The following is a 24,420-nucleotide window of genomic DNA, read 5'->3' on the forward strand; positions in this document are numbered from 1 at the left end:
GGAGCTCCGGACAACAGGTCAGATTGCCCTCATCAGTGACCGGCCAGCAAGGACGCCCTGAGCCAGGCGGGCCGGTCACAGAGAGTAGGCGGGCCGGATGTGGCCCGCGGGCCGCCCCTTGCCCAGGTCTGGTCTAATAGGTTCATTCCAAACAGTGTGTGCAATGCAAATCAATGGGGAAAACTAACGAGTAACCCAAATTCTGCACTATACACTACTCGCGCACGAATAGTGCGGCATTCGGGTTACTCGTTACATTGTGAGTTTTTCCCATTGACTTGCATTGCACACGCTATTCGGAACGAATACACGAGTATTAGACAGTACTCATGAGTACAGCGAGTGCGAATAGGTACTCACTCATCTCTAGTCAAACTTATTTTTCTATTAGTTGAGCTACTAAAATAATGTGTGCACCTACATATATAGGGCTGATGTCTGATACTTCATTTGTAACAATACTTTATGTTTTTCTTATTTGCATCAAGACTATAATGTACAAAATGTAAACAAAATAGTATATATACTGTGTATATATACACACACACACACTATATAAAAAAATTGACATGATGTAAATATAAAAAATATATAAATGATATATACAGTACAGACCAAAAGTTTGGACACACTTCATTCAAAGAGTTTTATTTTCATGACTGTGAAAATTGGAGATTGACATTGAAGGCATCAAAACTATGAATTACCACATGTGGAATGAAATACTTAACAAAAAAGTGTGAAACAACTGAAAATATGTCTTATATTCTAGGTTCTTCTTTTGCTTTGATTACTGCTTTGCACTCTCTTGACATTCTCTTGATGAGCCTCCAGAGATAGTCACCGGAAATGGTTTTCACTTCACAGGTGTGCCCTGTCAGGTTTAAGAAGTGGGATTTCTTGCCTTATAAATGGGGTTGGGACCATCAGTTGTGTTGTGCAGATGTCTGGTGGATACACAGCTGATAGTCCTACTGAATAGACTGTTAGAATTTGTATTATGGCAAGAAAAAAGCAACTAAGTAAATAAAAATGAGTGGCCGTCATTACTTTAAGAAATGAAGGTCAGTCAGTCCAAAAAATTGGGAAAACTTTGAAAGTGTCCCCAAGTGCAGTGGCAAAAACCATCAAATGCTACAAAGAAACTGGCTCACACGAAAGGAAGACCAAGAGTCACCTCTGCTGCAGAGGATGAGTTTATCCGAGTCACCAGCCTCAGAAATCGCAGGTTAACAGTAGCTCAGTTTAGAGACCAGGTCAATGCCCCACAGAGTTATAGCAGCAGACACATCTCTAGAACAACTGTTAAGAGGAGACTTTGTGCAGCAGCCTTCATGGTAAAATAGCTGCTAGGAAACCACTGCTAAGGACAGGCAACAAGCAGAAGAGACTTGTTTGGGCTAAAGAACACAAGGAATGGACATTAGACCAGTGGAAATCTGTGCTTTGGTCTGAGGAGTCCAAATTTGAGATCTTTGGATCCAACCACCGTGTCTTTGTGCGATGCAGAAAAGGTGAACGGGTGGACTCTACATGCCTGGTTCCCACCATGAAGCATGGAGGAGGAGGTGTGATGGTGTGGGGGGGGCTTTGCTGGTGACACTGTTGGGGATTTATTCAAAATTGAAGGCATACAGAACCAGCATGGCTACCACAGCATCTTGCAGCGGCGTGCTATTCCATCCGGTTTGCGTTTAGTTGGACCATCATTTATTTTTCAACAGGACAATGACCCCCAAACACACCTCCAGGCTGTGTAAGGGCTATTTGACTAAGAAGGAGAGTTATTGGGTGCTACGCCAGACAACCTGGCCTCCACAGTCACCAGACCTGAACCCAATCGAGATGGTTTGGGGTGAGCTGGACCGCAGAGTGAAGGCAAAAGGGCCAACAAGTGCTAAGCATCTCTGGGAACTCCTTCAAGACTGTTGGAAAACCATTTCCGGTGACTACCACTTGAAGCTCATCAAGAGAATGCCAAGAGTGTGCAAAGCAGTCATCAAAGCAAAAGATGACTACTGTGAAGAACCTAGAATATAAGACATATTTTCAGTTGTTTCACACTTTTTTATTAAGTATTTCATTCCACATGTGTTAATTCATAGTTTTGATGCCTTGAATGTGAATCTACAATTTTCAGAGTCATGAAAATAAACTCTTTGAATGAGGTGTGTCCAAACTTTTGGTCTGTACTAATTATATATATATATATATATATATATATATATATATATATATATATATATATATATATATATATATATATACACACATATACATATACATACATATATATACACACACACACACACACACACTTTGTTATTATCTTTCTCTATTCTTTCAGGTAAACAAATCAACAAAAACAGTAGAATACTTTCCCTATTAGGTTTTAGCTTCTTTCATACATATAGTAGCTTCTAGTAAGTGGGGCGATTATGGTGATGGTAACATTTGATAGGCCTAAGTACAGTACCGGTCAAAAGTTTGGACACACCTGTTCATATTATGGCTTTTCTTCTTATTATTGGAATGTGCACATTGTAGATTCAGACTGAACGCAGAAATTTGTGGAATCACCAGCCTTCAGAAAGCGTTTGCGAGCATTAGGTGTGTTATATGCAGTCAGGGCTGGTACACAGATCCATGCAGTGCCAAGCCCTAGTCCACAACTGTCTAAGCTAGATTATGGCAAGAATCACTAGACTAGGAGAAACGACGGTCCATCATTACTTAGTGACGGGAAGTCAATACAAAACATTGATAGATACTCATGCCGATTACAACTCAAAAATATCTCCCGGATCCGTGCTTTCCTTAACCAAGAATCTGCAAAAACATTAGTGCATGCCCTCATCATCTCCCGCCACGACTACTGCAACCTCCTGCTCTCTTGCCTCCCTTCCAACACTCTCGCACCCCTCCAATCTATCCTAAATTCTGCGGCCCGCTTAATCCACCTGTCCCCTCGCTACTCCCCGACCTCTCCTCTCTGCCAATCCCTTCACTGGCTTCCCATTGCCCAACGACTCCAGTTCAAAACATTAACCATGACATACAAAGCCATGCACAACCTGTCTCCTCCTTACATCTGTGACCTAGTCTCCCAGTACCTACCTGCACGCAACCTCATATCCTCACAAGATCTCCTTCTCTGCTCCTCTCTTATCTCCTCTTCCCACAATCGCGTACAAGATTTCTCCCGTGCATCCCCCATACTCTGGAACGCTCTACCTCAGCACATCAGACTCTCCACTACCGTGGAAAGCTTCAAGAGGAACCTCAAGACCCACCTCTTCCAACAAGCCTACAACCTACAATAGCCCTCAGTCCAGTAGACCACTGCGCAACCAGCTCTGTCCTCACCTATTGTACCATCACCCATTCCCTGTAGACTGAGCCCTCGCGGGCAGGGTCCTCTCTCCTCCTGTAGACTGTGAGCCCTCGCGGGCAGGGTCCTCTCTCCTCCTGTACACTGTGAGCCCTCGCGGGCAGGGTCCTCTCTCCTCCTGTAGACTGTGAGCCCTCGCGGTCAGGGTCCTCTCTCCTCCTGTAGACTATAAGCCCTCGCGGGCAGGGTCCTCTCTCCTCCTGTAGACTGTGACCCCTCGCAGGCAGGGTCCTCTCTCCTCCTGTAGACTGTGAGCCCTCGCGGGCAGGGTCCTCTCTCCTCCTGTAGACTGTGAGCCCTCGCGGTCAGGGTCCTCTCTCCTCCTGTAGACTATAAGCCCTCGCGGGCAGGGTCCTCTCTCCTCCTATACCAGTATGTTTTGTACTGTTGTACGTATACCCTCTTTCACTTGTAAAGCGCCATGGAATAAATGGCGCTATAATAATAAATAATAATAATAATAATAGAACCTTGAACGTATCCTCATAGGAAGAAGTTATGAAAAACATCAATCGCTGTGGAGAAACTGGTTCTCATTAGGCCAGACTCAGGTAAGGAAGACCTAGAATTATCTTTGCTGCACCTGAGCATGGTAGTGCCCACTCATCACTAGTTACAAGTACTGAGCATGGTAGTGCTCACTCATCACTAGTTACAAGTACAGAGCACCCGAGCATGATAGTGCCCGCTGATCACTAGATACGAGTACTGAGCACCCGAGCATGGTAGTGCCCGCTCATCACTAGTTACGAGCACTGAGCACCCGAGCATGGTAGTGCCCGCTCATCACTAGTTGCAAGTACAGAGCACCCGAGCATGATAGTGCCCGCTCATCACTGGTTACGAGTACTGAGCACCCGAGCATGGTAGTGCCCGCTCATCACTGGTTACGAGTACTGAGCACCCGAGCATGGTAGTGCTCGCTCATCACTAGTTACAAGTACAGAGCACCCGAGCATGGTAGTGCCCGCTCATCACTGGTTACGAGTACTGAGCACCCGAGCATGGTAGTGCTCGCTCATCACTAGTTACAAGTACAGAGCACCCGAGCATGGTAGTGCCCGCTCATCACTGGTTACGAGTACTGAGCACCCGAGCATGGTAGTGCCCGCTCATCACTAGTTACAAGTACAGAGCACCCGAGCATGGTAGTGCCCGCTCATCACTGGTTACGAGTACTGAGCACCTGAGCATGGTAGTGCCCGCTCATCACTAGTTACCAGTACAGAGCACCCGAGCATGGTAGTGCTCGCTCATCACTAGGTACCAGTACAGAGCACCCGAGCATGGTAGTGCTCGCTCATCACTAGTTACCAGTACAGAGCACCCGAGCATGGTAGTGCCCGCTCATCACTAGTTACGAGTACTGAGAACCCGAGCATGGTAGTGCTCGCTCATCACTAGTTACCAGTACTGAGCACCCGAGCATGGTAGTGCCCGCTCATCACTAGTTACGAGTACTGAGCACCCGAGCATGGTAGTGCCCGCTCATCACTAGTTACCAGTACAGAGCACCAGAGCATGGTAGTGCTCGCTCATCACTAGTTACCAGTACAGAGCACCCGAGCATGGTAGTGCCCGCTCATTACTAGTTACCAGTAATGAGCACCCGAGCATGGTAGTGCCCGCTCATCACTAGTTACCAGTACTGAGCACCCGAGCATGGTAGTGCCCGCTCATCACTAGTTACCACTACAGAGCACCAGAGCATGGTAGTGCTCGCTCATCACTAGTTACCAGTACAGAGCACCCGAGCATGGTAGTGCCCACTCATCACTAGTTACCAGTACTGAGCACCCGAGCATGGTAGTGCCCGCTCATCACTAGTTACCACTACAGAGCACCAGAGCATGGTAGTGCTCGCTCATCACTAGTTACCAGTACAGAGCACCCGAGCATGGTAGTGCTTGCTCATCACTAGTTACCAGTATAGAGTTCCTGAGAATGGTAATGCCCGCTCATCACTAGTAATTATACTTTTTAGTTTTAATTTTAACAAATGCTTATAAGTCCTGCACACAGAGCGTGAAGGAGGTGTTATGCTTACAGGTCTAGGTATGATGAAATTATATACAACTCGGTACCAGCTGTGAATATATCTGTATACAGAGAGAGCAGACAGAGATCTAAGAATGGACATAAAGCCTCTCTGCAAGTATAACACAAAATATTGTACTCACGTGTTTCCATTCGTGCAGATACGAGAGGTAGATCTTGCCGTTCGCATCTACGTATTTTCCAGGTTTTATGGTCATCGTGCTGGTGGGTTTAACAAAGCAGATTGGGGGGTTGTAAGGGTAGGAATCCAGCAGCCACAGACATATGGGGATATTGTATGTGTTACCTAAAGCAAATGGAAATCAATGAATGAGAACGTCTGATACTTAACTACAGATACACAGCTGTCATCACAACTGTCTATAGCAGTGCAGCCTGTGTGTTCTCCAGCTACTACAACTCCCAGCATGCCTGTCAGACACAATAATAATTATATATATAAAATAAATTCTTATAAATATATATATATTTATTTATATATAAAAAAATCTTATAAATAAATATATATTATATATTTATAAGAATTTTTCTTTTTTTTATACAGTGGTACCTCGCATAACGAGTAACCCTGTTAACGAGAATTTCGCTTAACAAGCAAAGCTTTCTGTAAATTTGTAACCCGCTTTACGAGAAAGCTTTGCTGTACGATCGAAATTATCACTGCACACACTTCCGGTTCCGTACATCCACCGCGCTGTAACCCGCACTTGCAGTCCACACAAGCACAGACATGTACGCATAAACACACACAAACACACACGCACACACATACAGTATTATGCTCACCTTACCTTCCGTTCCACCGCCGGTCTCATGGTTCTTGTAGTTCCCCGGTACATCGCGACGTCCTCGCGGCGAACTACAAGACCCAGGAGGCCTGCGATGGAACGGAAGGTAAGGTGAGCATATAATATAACATAATATGTTTACCTTTCGTTTCATCGCCGGCCTCCTGGGTGCTGTAGTGCGCCGCTCCGCTCCAGTCCACGCTGTGTATCTGCATCCATAGCGACGAGGGAGGAACTTCCTTTCACCGCTAATGAAAGGCAGAGCGCTGGCCAATCAGAGGCAAGCGGCTGTGCATTTGACGTCAGCGATCTGGCCGGTAACTTCCTGCCTCGTCGTTATGGTAACGCGTTACACAGCCCGGCCCCGTACCAGAGAACAGCAAGTCCCAGCAGACCGGCGATGGAACGGAAGGTAAGGTGAGCATATAATATGTGCATGTGCGTGCATGTGTGAGTTTGTGTGAGTTTGTGCGTGTGTGGAATGACAGAATAGGGGACCAGGATGGGACATTTTAGAAGTTGTGGAACGGATCGTCTGCATTGCAATGATTTCCTATGGGAAAAAAAAATATATTTATAAGAATTATTATAATATATATATATATATATATATATATATATATATATATATATATATATATATATATATATATATATATATATATATATATATATACACATATACATATATACATACATATATATACATATATATATTTATATATACACATATATATTTATATATATACACATATATATATATATACATACATATATATACATATATATATACATACATATATATACATACATACATATATATACATATATATATATATATATATATATATATATATATATATATATATATATATATATTTATATATAAAAAAAATTCTTATAAATATATATAAAAATTATATATATATAAAAAAATTGTTATAAATAAATATATATATATATATATATATATATATATATATATATATATATATATATATATATATATATATATATATATATATATATATATATATATATATATATATATATATATATATATATATATATATCTCAAAGTAACAGACGATGGTTTCACCTCTACGAGAGAGGTGACAGGCGATGACATAAGAGTACCTTACCTTTATACGGTACAGGAATGGTGCCCGAGAGGGTCACGAGTTCTCTGGTGGTTCCATCATTGAAAACTGAAGGTGAAAATACTAAAATAAGTGAGAATATTCACGCCATGCTTTCCCATGTACCAGAAGTTCACTGCCTTGATGTTGCACTCGACTCTACCTTGTCCTTTACACTGCACATTCAGGCTCTCGCCACCTTCAACTCAAAAATATTTTTTAAAATCCGTCCTTTCCTCAAAGCTCATTTAACACTTTTGTCCTTTGTTCAATCCTGAATCTACAAAAATGCTAGTGCCGCCCTCATCATATCCCACCACAACTACTGCAACATCCTCCTCTGTGGTCTCTGCTATTAGGCCCTGTGCACACACTGCTTTTTTTGCTGCGTTTTTGGTGTAGAATTGGTGCAGTTTGTGTTTATGAACAACATGCAGGCCTTCCCCAGCAAAATCTATGAGAAATCCAAAAGGCTGTGCGAACCTTCCTTCTTTTATTCCTTACAGGTTTTGCTGCAGTTTTTCTGCAGCAAAAAAAGAGAATTTTGTTTACTTACCGTAAATTCTTTTTCTTATAGTTCCGTATTGGGAGACCCAGACATTGGGTGTATAGCTTCTGCCTCCGGAGGACACACAAAGTACTACACTAAAAAGTGTAGCTCCTCCCTCTGAGCATATACACCCCCTGGAGAAACCAGATCTAGCCAGTTTAGTGCACAAGCTGAAGGAGAATAGCCACCCACAAGTAAAAACAGAGCAAGAGCTGGAACAACCAGAGCCTCTGTCTACGACAACAGCCGGTGATAACACGCGGAACAAGAAACTGCCAACAGGCAACAGGGAGGGTGCTGGGTCTCCCAATACGGAACTATAAGAAAAAGAATTTACGGTAAGTAAACAAAATTCTCTTTTTCTTCATCGTTCCTATGGGAGACCCAGACATTGGGACGTCTAAAAGCAGTCCATGGGTGGGAATAAACAGAAAACTGAGAAGTAGGCGGAGCCTAACTTCACAAATGGGCGACAGCCGCCTGAAGGATGCGTCTGCCCAAGCTCGCATCTGCCGAAGCATGAGCATGCACTTGGTAGTGCTTTGAAAAGGTATGCAGGCTAGACCAAGTGGCAGCCTGACAGACCTGCTGAGCCGTAGCCTGGTGCCAGAAAGCCCAAGAGGCACCGACAGCTCTGGTCGAGTGTGCCTTGATCCCCGGCGGGGGAGGCACCTGAGTACACTGGTAGGCATCGGATATGGCCGACCTAATCCAACGAGCTAAGGTCGGCTTAGAAGCCGAGAGGCCCTTACGCCGACCTGTGGTTAGCACAAAAAGAGAGGTGCACCGCCTAAGAACAGCGGTGCGTGACACATAGATCCGGAGCGCTCGCACCAGATCCAGAGTATGCAACGCCTTTTCAAAGCGATGAACAGGAGTCGGACAAAAGGAAGGCAGGGAAATGTCCTGGTTAAGGTGGAAAGGAGACACCACCTTAGGGAGAAAGTCCGGAATCGGACGGAGAACCACCTTGTCTTGATGAAAAACCAAAAAAGGTGACTCCGAAGAGAGCGCTGCCAAATCAGAGACTCTCCTGAGGGAAGTTATGGCCACTAGAAAGACCACTTTCTGAGAAAGTCGAGACAAAGAAACCTCCCTAAGAGGCTCAAAGGGGGGTTTCTGCAAGGCCGTGAGGACCAGATTGAGGTCCCAGGGATCCAAGGGCCGCCGGTAAGGTGGAATGATGTGAGACGCACCCTGCATGAAGGTGCGCACCTGAGCCAGCCGGGCGATACGCCGCTGGAACAGCACTGACAGAGCCGAGACTTGTCCCTTGAGAGAATTGAGGGATAGCCCTAGCTGTAGACCGGACTGTAGAAAGGACAAAAGGGTCGGCAAGGAAAAAGGCCAAGGAGTATGGCCGGAAGAGCGACACCAGGACAGAAAAATTCTCCAGGTCCTGTGATAGATTTTTGCCGAGGAAGACTTCCGAGCCCGAGTCATAGTGGAGATGACTTCAGGAGGAATACCAGAAGTCGTTAAGATCCAGGACTCAAGAGCCACGCCGTCAATCTGAGAGCCGCAGAATTCTGGCGGAAAAACGGACCTTGTGAGAGAAGGTCTGGACGGTCCGGAAGATGCCACGGCACCTCTACGGACAGATGGAGCAGGTCTGGGTACCAAGCTCGCCTGGGCCAGTCCGGTGCAATGAGGATGACCCGCCGGCCCTCCATTCTGATCTTGCGCAGAACTCTGGGCAAGAGAGCTAGAGGGGGAAACACGTAGGACAGACGAAACTGGGACCAATCTTGAACCAGTGCGTCCACTGCAAGGGCCTGAGGATCGTGGGAGCGAGCCACGTAAACCGGAACCTTGTTGTTGTGCCGGGATGCCATTAGATCCACTTCCGGAGTGCCCCACTTGCGGCAGATTGACTGAAACACTGCCGGATGCAGGGACCACTCGCCACTGTCCACGGTTTGACGGCTGAGATAATCTGCTTCCCAGTTTTCCACGCCTGGGATGTGGACTGCGGATATGGTGGACTTGGAGTCCTCCGTCCATTGAAGGATGCGTTGAACCTACAACATTGCCAGGCGACTGCGTGTCCCGCCTTGGTGATTGATGTAGGCAACCGCTGTCGCGTTGTCTGACTGGACTCGGATGTGCTTGCCCGCCAAAAGGTGGTGAAAAGCTAGGAGAGCCAGAAGCACAGCTCTTGTTTCCAGTACATTGATCGAGAGGGCTGGCTCGGACGGAGTCCAAGTGCCCTGTGCTCGGTGGTGGAGACATACCGCTCCCCAGCCGGATAGACTGGCATCCGTGGTGAGGATCACCCAGGACGGGGCCAGGAAGGAGCGTCCCTGAGACAGAGAGAGGTGCCGAAGCCACCACTGAAGGGAGCCCCTGGTGTGTGGCGACAGAGCCACCAGCCTGTGCAAGGAGGAAGTCCGCTTGTCCCGACAGCGGAGAATGTCCAGCTGCAGAGGACGCAGATGGAACTGGGCAAAAGGGACAGCCTCCATTGACGCCACCATCTGACCCAGCACCTGCATCAGGCGCCTGATGAAATGACGGCGGGGGCTCAGCAGAGAGCGCACCGCCAGATGGAGGGACTGCTGTCTGACTAAGGGCAGCTTCACAAGTGCCGGCAGAGTCTCGAACTGCATCCCCAGGTACGTGAGCCTCTGGGTCGGAGTCAGAGTAGATTTGGGCAGATTGACAAGCCACCCGAATTGGGTTAGAGTGGCAAGAGTGAGCGAGACACTCCGCTGACAGTCTGCGCTGGATGAAGCCTTGACTAGCAGGTCGTCCAGGTAAGTAATCACTGCCAACCCCTGGAGGTGCAGAACCGCAACCACTGCTGCCATGACCTTGGTGAATACTCGAGGGGCTGTGGCTAACCCGAAGGGGAGAGCCACGAACTGGAAATGTTCCTCTCCGATTGCAAAACGTAGCCAACGCTGGTGTGAAACTGCAATTGGCACATGCAGATAGGCATCTCTGATGTCGATGGATGCCAGGAAATCTCCTTGGGTCATTGAGGCAATGACTGATCGCAGAGACTCCATGCGAAAATGCCGCACCTGAACATGCTTGTTGAGAAGCTTGAGATCCAGGATGGGCCGGAAGGAACCGTACTTTTTGGGGACTAGGAAGAGATTTGAGTAGAAACCTCTGAACCGTTCCCGGGCGGGAACCGGTACAATTACTCCGTTGGCCTGCAAGGATGCCACGGCCTGAGAGAAGGCGGCGGCCTTGGAGCAGGGGGGAGTTGACAGAAAAAATCTGTTTGGTGGGCTGGAAGAGAATTCTATCCTGTAGCCGTGGGAGATGATATCCCGCACCCACTGATCGGAGACGTGTTGAAACCACACGTCGCCAAAGTGGGAGAGCCTGCCACCGACCAAGGACGTTGCTGGCGCTGCCAGATAGTCAAGAGGAGGCTGCCTTAGTGGCAGCAGCTCCTGCAGACTTCTGTGGACGCGCCTTTGTGCGCCAGTTGGATTTTTGGTCCTTGGCTGAGTTAGTGGACGAGGCCGAGGGCTTAGAGGATGACCAGTTGGAGGAACGAAAGGAACGAAACCTCGACTGGTTTCTACCCTGGCCAGGTTTCCTGGTTTTAGTTTGTGGCATGGAAGTACTCTTCCCGCCAGTAGCCTCCTTAATAATTTCATCCAGTTGTTCACCGAATAGCCTGGATCCAGCAAAAGGGAGCCCAGCAAGGTACTTCTTTGAAGAAGAATCTGCCTTCCACTCTCGAAGCCACAAGATCCTGCGGATAGCGAGGGAATTAGTCGAAGCCACCGCAGTGCGGTGGGAAGCCTCCAGCATAGCAGACATGGCATAGGATGAAAAAGCGGAAGCTTGGGAAGTTAAGGCAACCATTTCAGGCATAGATTCCCTCGTGAGGGAATGAATCTCCTCTAGAGAAGCAGAGATGGCTTTGAGAGCCCACACTGCTGCAAAAGATGGGGAGAACGAGGCCCCTGCCGCCTCATATACAGATTTGGCCAGAAGGTCAACCTGGCGGTCAGTGGAATCCTTAAGAGAGGTACCATCAGCCACTGATACAACGGTCCGGGCTGAGTCTAGACACCGGGGGGGTCTACCTTTGGTGAATGAGCCCACTCCTTGACCACCTCAGGTGGAAAGGGAAAACGGTCATCAGAACCACGCTTTGGGAAGCGTTTGTCAGGGCAGGCCCTGGGCTTGGTCACAGTGGCCTGAAAACTGGAGTGGTTAAAGAACACACTCCTTGTCCTCTTAGGCAAGGTAAACTGGTGCTTTTCTGCCAGAGAGGGTTGCTCCTCTGATACTGGCGGATTGAGGTCCAGTACAGAATTAATGGACACAATCAAATCACTAACATCTGCGTCACTTTCGGACAGATCAATGGGGCACATGGAGGTAGCGTCCGAGCCCCCAGTAAAGGCATCCTCCTCATCCTGCGAGTCAGCTCGTGAATCAGAGACGAGGAAGGAGAGGGACCCCTGCGTCTCCTTTTAGGAGGACGGGGTCTGGGACCAGATGAGGAATCCTCTGTGAGCTCCGCTGAGAGGGCCCTAGCAGCAGCGGCGCCCTGAGAAGGGGGCTGATGCATGTTCAGCAAAGTCCGGGACAGCTGTCCCATGGAGTCGGCAAAAGACTGGGAGATAGACCTAGAAAAGGATTCTACCCAAGCCGGGGGTTCAGCCACAGGAGCAGCCGGAGGGACCACTGTGGGTGCGATTCCAGGCTGAGGCATTGTCAGGTTAGAGCAGGCATCACAATGTGGGAATATGCTCGGTTCAGGCAGTATGAGCTTACATGCAATGCATATTGAGTACAGCCTTGCTCCTTGTGTGAGACATGCTGCTGAAGTGGGGGCTCTGAGCCAGAATGACCCCCAGAGAGTATATAAGAAGGTCCACAACCGGAGGTTGTGGCTTACCAGCCCGTTTGTGTGCCCTCCAGATCCAATAGCCTGGACCCTCAAGCAGCTCAGCAGGGATGCTGCAGCCAGCGCTGATCCAGAGAAAAAACGCTGAGAAAATGGCGCCGGAGCGAGGAGAGGGGGCGGGACCTGCTCTGAGAGCGGGATCTGGAAGGCCAAGGAGATTTACAGGGGAGGGGACATGTACTCAGAGAGGCGTGTCCCTCCCCTGTACCGAACGGCCGCTGGGCGGAGCCGCACTGTCCCTCTGCGTGATTGACATGCGAGGGCAGTGAAATCGAAAGTAGGCCTCCGGCGAAGCCGGGGCCTAAATTTAAGCGATGCGGCCGGCGCGCAGGCACCATCGGCGCGGTTCTCAGGCGACAGCCAGAGAACCGGCCGGAAATGTCACAAAAGTTACACAGCACACTCTCCCACCATAATAAAGTAACGGGACCCCCCGAACATAAACGTCTCAGGTACTTAGCTTGCTGAGACGCAGGGCCAGGTCCCTGGGGATGAGTGCTCCGTCCAGCAGGATCCTGAAGGGCTGCGGATGGAGACCGGTCTCCTGCAAAGCAAGGACCGTGCTGGCTCCCACTTCAAGCCAGAGCCCGAGGGATGGTGAAGGAGCGCGGCATGTAAGGCTCCAGCCCTGAAATCAACCTTAACAGCACCGCCGACACAGTGGGGTGAGAAGGGACATGCCGGGAGTCCAGGATTGGACCCGCTTTTCTTCAAAAACTTTCCAAAAATGAAAAATCAGATGAGAATGCATGTGTGGATGTGCCTCCTGAACACAAAGCAATGAACTGGCTAGATCTTGTTATCCAGGGGGTGTATATGCTCAGAGGGAGGAGCTACACTTTTTAGTGTAGTACTTTGTGTGTCCTCCGGAGGCAGAAGCTATACACCCAATGTCTGGGTCTCCCATAGGAACGATAAAGAAAGAAGCAGCTTGTGACTTCTTTTCTACAGGTCCCTGCATTTTGCCATTGACAATGTTAAAAAAAACGCAGGGACAAAAACGCACCAAAACATGGTAAAAACACATGCGTTTTTTGGATGCGTTTTTCGCTGGAGAAACAAATCTACAGTGTGCGCACATAGCCTTACTCTGCCACCTCTCCAGTCCGTCCTTAAAGGGAACTTGTCAGGTGCAATATGCAGTGAGAACCATGAGCAGTTCTGGATGCATATTGCTAATCCCTGCCTAACCGTCCCTGTATCTAGTAGTATGGATAAAGAGATCTTTAGAAAAAGTATTTCTAAAGATCTTGTATTGTATGCTAATGAGCGTGGGGACTAGTTCACCTGCTAGTCGGCTCCATTAGCATGGCAGTACATCCCTGTGGGCGTACTAACATGCTAATGAATGCGTAGTGTCAGAGGATAATCTCACTTACCTCTCCGGCTTCCATCACCGCCTGCTGCTGGATTTCTATGGGAAGATAAGGTATGCACACCAGTGACTATGGAAGGGGAATACATGGAATAGCAGAAACTGCTGTGTGAATACTGACATGAAAAATTCAATAGCTATTTGTAAGAATGAAATGTGAAAAATGGAACCTGCATTACTGCCATGAATATATGAATAAAGAGAAATTTAGCTACTGAATTGATCAATGCAGAAGAGCATGTTAGTATTTTTTTCGTTTGTGAACCCTCCCCATACACACCTATTGCCAATCCACATTATACGCATATATAGCCTGGGTCTCAGCGTCCCATACACGGTAAGTTTTTTAACTGCATGAGAGGACACACACAAGCTAGGGACCCCAACGTAGAGAAATACTTTGGCGTAGTGTTGGGGCTCTTCTGCATTGATCAATTCAGTAGCTAAATTTCTCTTTATTCATATATTCATGGCAGTAATGCAGGTTCCATTTTTCACATTTCATTCTTACAAATAGCTATTGAATTTTTCATGTCAGTATTCACACAGCAGTTTCTGCTATTCCATGTATTCCCCTTCCATAGTCACTGGTGTGCATACCTTATCTCCCCATAGTGATGTTTTTTAGTTTTTTTGCACCCAGTTCAGACATAGAATGGAGTTCCAAACGTTATTCCTTAATGCTGCTGGATTTCGGCTCAGTGCGCATGACCCAAAAGTTTGGGTCATGTGCACTATGAAGCCGGGTGTACGTGTCCAGACTTCAAACTGAAGTAGTGTGCATGACCGAAACACTGGGATCATGCGCACTGAGCTGAAATCCAGCATCAGACGTCGCTGGCAGCCGAGAGGTAAGTGAGATCATCCTCTGACGCTGCGCATTCATTAGCACGCCCACAGGGGGGGGTACTAACATGCCAATGGAGCCGACTAGCCAGGGAAGCAACGCCCTTAGGACTAGTCCCCGCGCTCATTAGCATACGATAAAAGATCTATAGAAATCATTTTTCTATAGATCTCTTTACCTATGCTAGTGTATACAGGGACGGTTAGGCAGGGATTAGCAATATGCACCCAGAACTGCTGGTGGTCCTGGATGCATATTGCACCTGACAGGTTCCCTTTAGGCGGGCTTCACATCAGCGGTATTCTGCCGCAATGCCACAAATGCGTTTCACTTCAATGCATTTCGTATGGACTCGCGGCAAGTGATGTGACCGGAACTTACTGTGAGTCCATAGGAAATCCAGCATTGCAGCATAACGCCGCTGATGTGAAGCCCGCCTTAACTCTGCTGGCCAACTAATCCACCTCTCTCCTCCTTCGCTTTTCCCCTCTACAAATTCCTTCATTGGCTCCAAATTCTCAAGTGCATCTAATTCAAACTACTAACATTGACCTACAAAACCGTCCATAAGGCCGGGGGCCACACGGGGCACTAGTGTGATCCTCGCATGACACTTGGCTCCCGCTGGCAGTACAGCAGAGGCGAGTGTCATGCGAGGGTCATTGCGACTGTGGTCCGATTGTGCAAGCGGACCTCAGCTGCGGGGGGGCGGGCCGGCTCTGAGGAGGGGCGGGCCGGCTCTGAGGAGGGGCGGGCCGGCTCTGAGGAGGGGCGGGCCGGCTCTGAGGAGGGGCGGGCCGGCTCTGAGGAGGGGCGGGCCGGCTCTGAGGAGGGGAGGGAGGGATTTCTCCCCCTCTCTCCTCCGTAGTCGGCTATTGCCATTCTCTCCCTGCACTCGCAGTACACTGGAGTACCGCGAGTGCAGTGCGATTTTTCTCTCGCCCCATAGACTTGAATGGGTGCGAGAGAAAGAGTCTCGCATTACAGTCACAGCATGCTGCGATTGTTTTCTCGGTCCGATTAGGGCTGAGAAAATAATCGCTCATGTGCGCTGACACACAGGCTAACATTGGTACGAGTGGAATGAGATGTTTTATCGCACTCCACTCACACAGTTTTTCTCGCCGTGTGGCTTAGGCCTAATCTGTCTCCTCCGTATATTTCTGAACTAATCTCCTGAAATACCCCAACACATAATTTCCGGTCCTTCCACAACCTCCTTCTCTCCTTCACACACATCCGTTTTTCATCCAACTGCATCCAAGACTTCTCCCGAGTACCCCCCCATTGTCTGGAATTCTGTGTCCCAACACGTCTGATTATCTGCTGCATTCTGAAGATCCAGAGAGGACTTAAAACCCCAACTATTCAAGAATGCTGCAGCCTGCAATGACCCTGCTGCTGCCTCCTCACCACCGGAGCTGCCGCCTCCTCACCATCGGAGCTGCCATAACCCTTCAACCTATTATCTCCTCACCATCATCCTGTGGACTGTAAGCCCCTGAGGACGGGACCGTCCCCCTCAGCACCAGTCGGTCAATGTTAGTTTGTTCACTGTAGTTTATATTTTGTATGTAATGCCTTCTCGTGTACAGTACCATGGAATCATTGGTGCTCTAAAAACAAATAATATCTACTTAATGATTGTTAGAAAAGGATTTTTCACTGCACATATCCTCTTCTCAGCCCTCCCCAAAAACACTCACCATAATGGTCAGGTAATACTCTGAGGTCTCTGTAGATCCCAATGACGTTCATTATCTCCGGAACGGACAGATCTCTGTATTTGTACTAAAACAAAGCAGAATTTTATTTTCATATCACACAGTGTAATATCACATATAGCGATTGAACTCCATGGTGCATGATGCATTAAAGAAGTTGTCCAGTTACCAAAACTGTTTTTTTTTTTTTCTGATAAATCTTGCTAATATGTGCCCCTCAACACATCTATTATGTTTTTTCAGCAAAGAAGGGAATTTTGTTTACTTACCGTAAATTCCTTTTCTTCTAGCTCCAATTGGGAGACCCAGACAATTGGGGTGTATAGCTACTGCCTCCGGAGGCCACACAAAGCACTACACTTAAAAGTGTAAAGCCCCTCCCCTTCTGCCTATACACCCCCCGTGGGATCACGGGCTCCTCAGTTTTAGTGCAAGAGCAAGAAGGAGGAAAGCCAATAACTGGTTTAAAAACAAATTCGATCCGAAGAAACATCAGAGAACTGAAACCATTCAACATGAACAACATGTGTACCCGAAAAAACAAAAATCCCTAAGAAAACAGGGCGGGTGCTGGGTCTCCCAATTGGAGCTAGAAGAAAAGGAATTTACGGTAAGTAAACAAAATTCCCTTCTTCTTTGTCGCTCCTAATTGGGAGACCCAGACAATTGGGACGTCCAAAAGCAGTCCCTGGGTGGGTAAAATAACACCTCGTGATAGGGCCGTAAAAACAGCCCTTTCCTACAGGTGGGCAACCGCCGCCTGAAGGACTTGTCTACCTAGGCTGGCGTCCGCCGAAGCGTAGGTATGCACCTGATAATGCTTGGTAAAAGTGTGCAGACTCGACCAGGTAGCCGCCTGGCACACCTGCTGAGCCGTAGCCTGGTGCCGTAATGCCCAGGATGCACCCACGGCTCTGGTAGAATGGGCCTTCAGCCCTGAGGGAACCGGAATCCCAGCAGAACGGTAGGCTTCAAGAATTGGTTCCTTGATCCACCGAGCCAGGGTGGATTTGGAAGCTTGCGACCCTTTACGCTGACCAGCGACAAGGACAAAGAGTGTATCCGAGCGGCGCAGAGGCGCCGTGCGGGAAATGTAGATTCTGAGTGCTCTCACCAGATCCAACAAATGCAAATCCTTTTCACATTGATGAACTGGATGAGGACACAAAGAAGGTAAGACGATATTCTGATTGAGATGAAAGGGGGATACCACCTTAGGGAGAAACTCCGGAATCGGGCGCAGAACCACCTTGTCCTGGTGAAACACCAGGAAGGGAGATTTGCATGACAGCGCTGCTAGCTCGGACACTCTCCGAAGAGACGTGACCGCTACTAGAAAGGCCACTTTCTGTGAAAGGCGAGAAAGGGAAACATCCCTCATAGGCTCGAAAGGCGGCTTCTGGAGAGCAATTAGAACCCTGTTCAGATCCCAGGGCTCTAACGGCCGCTTGTAAGGAGGGACGATATGACAAACACCTTGCAGGAACGTGCGTACCTGAGGAAGTCGTGCTAGGCGTTTCTGAAAAAATACAGATAGCGCTGAGACTTGTCCTTTAAGGGAGCCTAGCGACAAACCTTTTTCCAAACCGGATTGCAGGAAGGAAAGAAGAGTAGGCAATGCAAATGGCCAGGGAGAAACTCCCTGAGCAGAGCACCAAGATAAGAATATCTTCCACGTCCTGTGGTAGATCTTGGCGGAGGATGGTTTTCTAGCCTGTCTCATGGTGGCAATGACCTCTTGAGATAATCCTGAAGACGCTAGGATCCAGGACTCAATGGCCACACAGTCAGGTTCAGGGCCGCAGAATTCCGATGGAAAAACGGCCCTTGGGACAACAAGTCTGGTCGGTCTGGTAGTGCCCACGGTTGGCCTACCGTGAGGTGCCACAGATCCGGGTACCACGACCTCCTCGGCCAGTCTGGAGCGACGAGGATGGCGCGGCTGCAGTCGGACCTGATCTTGCGCAGCACTCTGGGCAACAGTGCCAGAGGTGGGAACACATAAGGTAGCCGGAACTGCGACCAATCTTGAACTAAGGCGTCCGCCGCCAGAGCTCGGTGATCGTGAGACCGTGCCATGAAAGCCGGGACCTTGTTGTTGTGCCGGGACGCCATTAGGTCGACGTCCGGCATCCCCCAGCGGCGACAGATCTCCTGAAACACGTCCGGGTGAAGAGACCATTCCCCTGCGTCCATACCCTGGCGACTGAGGAAGTCTGCTTCCCAGTTTTCCACGCCTGGGATGTGAACTGCGGATATGGTGGATGCCATGTCTTCCACCCACGTCAGAATCCGCCGGACTTCCCGGAAGGCTTGCCGACTGCGTGTTCCTCCTTGGTGGTTGATGTATGCCACCGCTGTGGAGTTGTCCGACTGAATTCGGATCTGCTTGCCTTCCAGCCACTGCTGGAAGGCTTGTAGGGCAAGATACACTGCTCTGATTTCCAGAACATTGATCTGAAGGGTGGACTCTTGCTGAGTCCACGTACCTTGAGCCCTGTGGTGGAGAAAAACTGCTCCCCACCCTGAAAGACTCGCGTCTGTCGTAACCACCGCCCAGGATGGGGGTAGAAAGGACTTTCCTTTTGACAATGAGGTGGGAAGAAGCCACCACCGAAGAGATTCCTTGGCCGCCTGAGAAAGGGAGACGTTCCTGTCGAGGGACGTCGACTTCCCGTCCCATTGGCGGAGAATGTCCCATTGTAGTGGACGCAGATGAAACTGCGCGAAAGGGACTGCCTCCATTGTTGCTACCATCTTCCCTAGGAAGTGCATGAGGCGTCTCAAGGGGTGTGACTGGCCTTGAAGGAGAGATTGCACCCCTGTCTGTAGTGAACGCTGTTTGTCCAGCGGAAGCTTCACTATCGCTGAGAGAGTATGAAACTCCATGCCAAGGTATGTTAGCGATTGGGTCGGGGTCAGATTTGACTTTGAAAAGTTGATGATCCACCCGAAACTCTGGAGAGTCTCCAGCGCAACGTTCAGGCTGTGTTGGCATGCCTCTTGAGAGGGTGCCTTGACAAGTAGATCGTCCAAATACGGGATCACAGAGTGACCTTGAGAGTGCAGGACTGCTACTACTGCTGCCATGACCTTGGTGAAGACCCGTGGGGCTGTCGCCAGCCCGAAAGGCAGAGCTACGAACTGAAGGTGTTCGTCTCCTATAACGAAGCGTAGAAAACGCTGGTGCTCTGGAGCAATCGGCACGTGGAGATAAGCATCCTTGATGTCTATTGATGCTAGGAAATCTCCTTGAGCCATTGAGGCGATGACGGAGCGGAGGGATTCCATCCGGAACCGCGTGGTTTTCACGTGCTTGTTGAGCAGTTTTAGATCCAGAACGGGACGGAAAGACCCGTCCTTTTTTGGCACCACAAACAAATTGGAGTAAAAACCGTGACCTTGCTCCTGAAGAGGAACAGGGGTCACCACTCCTTCTGCCTTTAGAGTGCACACCGCTTGCAGAAGAGCATCGGCTCGGTCGGGAGGTGGAGAAGTTCTGAAGAATCGAGTTGGAGGACGAGAACTGAACTCTATCCTGTACCCGTAAGACAGAATGTCTCTCACCCAACGGTCTTTGACCTGTGGCAGCCAAATGTCGCCAAAGCGGGAGAGCCTGCCACCGACCGAGGATGCGGAGAGAGGAGGCCGAAAGTCATGAGGAAGCCGCCTTGGTAGCGGGTCTTCCGGCTGTCTTTTTTGGGCGTGACTGAGCCCGCCAAGAATCTGAGCTCCTCTGATCATTTTGAGTCCTTTTGGACGAGGAGAATTGGGACCTGCCCGAGCCTCGAAAGGACCGAAACCCCGACTGTCCCCTCCTCTGTTGGGGTTTGTTTTGTCTGGGCTGAGGTAAGGATGAATCCTTACCCTTGGACTGTTTAATGATTTCATCCAAACGCTCACCAAACAGTCGGTCACCAGAAAATGGCAAACTGGTTAAGCACTTTTTGGAAGCAGAATCTGCCTTCCATTCCCTTAACCACAAGGCTCTGCGTAAAACCACGGAGTTGGCGGACGCCACTGCCGTACGGCTCGTAGAGTCCAGGACAGCATTAATCGCGTAAGACGCAAATGCAGACATTTGAGAGGTTAAGGATGCCACCTGCGGAACAGATGTACGTGTGACCGTGTCAATCTGTGTAAGACCAGCTGAAATAGCTTGGAGTGCCCATACGGCTGCGAATGCTGGAGCAAACGACGCGCCGATAGCTTCATAGATGGATTTCAACCAGAGCTCCATCTGTCTGTCAGTGGCATCTTTAAGTGCAGCCCCATCTTCCACTGCAACTATGGATCTAGCCGCAAGCCTGGAGATTGGAGGATCCACCTTGGGACACTGGGTCCAGCCCTTGACCACGTCAGGGGGAAAGGGATAACGTGTATCCTTAAGCCGTTTGGAGAAACGCTTATCTGGATAAGCGTGGTGTTTCTGGACTGCCTCTCTAAAGTCAGAGTGGTCCAGAAAAGTACTTAATTTACGCTTGGGATACCTGAAATGGAATTTCTCCTGCTGAGAAGCTGACTCCTCCACTGGAGGAGCTGGTGGAGAAATATCTAACATTCTATTGATGGACGCTATAAGATCATTCACTATGGCGTCACCATCAGGAGTATCCAGATTGAGAGCGGTCTCAGGATCAGAATCCTGATCAGCTACCTCCGCCTCATCATACAGAGAGTCCTCCTGCTGGGACCCTGACCAGTGTGATGAAGTCGAGGGCCGCTCATAGCGAGCTCGCTTAGGCTATGTGCGCACTAGGCGTTTTTGCCGCGTTTTTAGCGGCGTTTTTTACCGCGTTTTTGTGCTGAAAACGCAGTGACATTGCTTCCCCAGCAATGTCAATGGGTTTTCAGAAGTGCTGTCCTCACACAGCGTTTTTTTTTAGCTGCGTTTTTGTGGTGACCACAAAAACGCAGCATGTCAATTATTTCTGCGTTTTCCACTGCGTTTTTCACTCATTGAATTCAATGAGATGTTAAAAACGCAATGAATAACGCATATAGCCGCGTTTCTATGACTAAAAACGCAGCTATAAACGCAAGGGGTGGGCACTACAGTGACGTGTACAGGAAGAGGATTCCTTCTGTTGGTAAACACAGAAGCAGGAATCCTCCCGGTACCGTCACCGCTGCGTCCACCTCCCGCCCTGTGCATGTCAGCTCCGTGCGGCGCCATGTCTGGGCGGGAGGTGGAGGCAGCGGCGAAAACAAAAGTGAACAGTAGAAAAAAAAAATGTCATATACTCACCTGTCCGCAGGGTCCCGGTGCCATGCCCGCACCCATCTCCTCCCGGTCCCGCCGCTCTGGCTGTGTGCAGTCTCCCCGGGGCAGGACCTTGCTTGCAGGACCTGGCGCTGATCACCTGATGCAGTCACCTGACGCATCAGCTGATCGCAGTGTCGCCGGCTTTTTCGCGCCCGGCCGGCTATCAGCTGATCCTGCCGTCAGGGGACTTCATCAGCTGATTACCGGCAGCTCCGGCAGCGATCGTATAGGATCAGACTCCTGTCCAATCGATCGCTCCAGGAGCTGCCGGTAATCACCACAGCACATAAGTGAGTATTATTTATTTTTTTTTTTTCTACTGATGCATCAGCTGATTGTATAACCGGCTTTTATACAATCAGCTGATGTGTGATGGGATTCAGGCACTTGATCCTGACACATCATCTGATCGCTTTGCCTTCCAGCAAACCGATCAGATGATATTGGGTCCGGATTGGACGGCGCGGGACCCTGACCCAGGATTACTGCGGAGGGGGGTTTATTTCAATAAAGATGGAGTCACTAATTGTGTTGTGTTTTATTTCTAATAAAAATATTTTTCTGTGTGTTGTGTTTTTTTTTTTATCATTACTAGAAATTCATGGTGGCCATGTCTAATATTGGCGTGACACCATGAATTTCGGGCTTAGGGCCAGCTGATAATATACAGCTAGCCCTAACTCCATTATTACCTAGCTAGCCACCCGGCATCAGGGCAGCTAGAAGAGTTGGATACAGCGCCAGAAGATGGCGCTTCTATGAAAGCGCCATTTTCTGGGGTGGCTGCGGACTGCAATTCGCAGTGGGGGTGCCCAGAAAGCATGGGCACCCTGCACTGTGGATTCCAATCCCCAGCTGCCTAGTTGTACCCGGCTGGACTCAAAAATTAGGCGAAGCCCACGTCATTTTTTTTTTTTAATTATTTCATGAAATAATTAAAAAAAAAGGGCTTCTCTATATTTTTGGTTCCCAGCCAGGTACAAATAGGCAGCTGGGGGTTGGGGGCAGCCCGTATCTGCCTGCTGTACCCGGCTAGCATACAAAAATATGGCGAAGCCCATGTCATTTTTTTTTCTTTTTGGGCAAAAAACTGCATACAGTCCTGGATGGAGGCTGCTGAGCCTTGTAGTTCTGCAGCTGCTGCCTGCTCTCCTGCATACACTAGTGAATGGAGGATGCTGAGACTTGTAGTTCTGCAGCTGCTGTCTGCTCTCCTGCATACACTAGTGAATGGAGGATGCTGAGACTTGTAGTTCTGCAGCTGCTGTCTGCTCTCCTGCATACAATGAACATTTTGAAGAAGGAAATGACATCAGACCTTTTTTTTTTTTTTTTTTTTCATCAACAATCTTTAATGGCATTGTGCACTGATTAAAAACGCAGTGAGCAAAAACGCAGCAAAAAACGCACCAAATCGCGGCAAAAACGCATGCGTTTTTGCCGCGTTTTTTTAGCCGCGGGTGCGTTTTTTAGACAAAAACGCACATAAAAACGCAGCGTGAAAAAAACGCCTAGTGCGCACATAGCCTTAGGCTGTCTGGGACTGTCGTCCGTGTCAGAGCCTTCACCCTGGGATGCATGGGACACCCCCGGAGCCCGGAGCTGTTCCAACCGAGGGGGACCAGGGAGCAATGACTCAACAGTGCCCATGGTCTGAGTTACTGGTCTAGACTGCAAAGTTTCTAGAATTTTAGTCTAAGGCTATGTGCGCACTAGGCGTTTTTGCCGCGTTTTTAGCGGCGTTTTTTACCGCGTTTTTGTGCTGAAAACGCAGTGACAGTGCTCCCCCAGCAATGTCAATGGGTTTTCATAAGTGCTGTCCCCACACAGCGTTTTTTTTTTAGCTGCGTTTTTGTGGTGACCACAAAAATGCAGCATGTCAATTATTTCTGCGTTTTTCACTGCGTTTTTCACTCATTGAATTCAATGAGATGTTAAAAACGCAATGAAAAACGCATATAGCCGCGTTTCTATGACTAAAAACGCAGCTATACACGCAAGGGGTGGGCACTACAGTGACGTGTACAGGAAGAGGATTCCTTCTGTTGGTAAACACAGAAGCATGAATCCTCCCGGTACCGTCACCGCTGCCTCCACCTCCCGTCCTGTGCATGTCAGCTCCGTGTGGCGCCGTGTCTGGGCGGGAGGTGGAGGCAGCGGCGAAAACCAAAGTGAACAGTAGAAAAAAAGAAATGTCATATACTCACCTGTCTGCAGGGTCCGGTGCAATGCCCGCTCCCATCTCCTCCCGGTACCGCCGCTCTGGCTGTGTGCAGTCTCCCCGGCCGGCAGGACCTTGCTTGCAGGACCTGGCGAGGGATCACCTGATGCAGTCACCTGACGCATCAGCTGATCGTAGTCTCGCCGGCTTTTTCCTGCCCGGCCGGCTATCAGCTGATC

At 48.9% G+C, this 24,420-nt stretch overlaps 1 protein-coding gene across 1 annotated transcript in view; it reads right to left on the reverse strand.

Moving 5' to 3' along the window:
• LOC142254472 (tumor susceptibility gene 101 protein-like) overlaps positions 1-24,420 on the reverse strand; it is a 67,834-nt gene that overhangs the window by 22,839 nt on the left and 20,575 nt on the right. Inside the window, exons 2-4 of the mRNA XM_075325536.1 lie at positions 16,737-16,821; positions 7,380-7,445; positions 5,572-5,735 (exon numbers count right to left, since the gene is read on the reverse strand). Of these exons, the coding sequence (XP_075181651.1) occupies positions 5,572-5,735; positions 7,380-7,445; positions 16,737-16,821 (315 nt within the window). The remainder of the gene's footprint in view (positions 1-5,571; positions 5,736-7,379; positions 7,446-16,736; positions 16,822-24,420) is intronic.

Source organism: Anomaloglossus baeobatrachus, chromosome 10, assembly GCF_048569485.1.
Source record: "Anomaloglossus baeobatrachus isolate aAnoBae1 chromosome 10, aAnoBae1.hap1, whole genome shotgun sequence".
NCBI classification, from domain to species: domain Eukaryota; kingdom Metazoa; phylum Chordata; class Amphibia; order Anura; family Aromobatidae; genus Anomaloglossus; species Anomaloglossus baeobatrachus.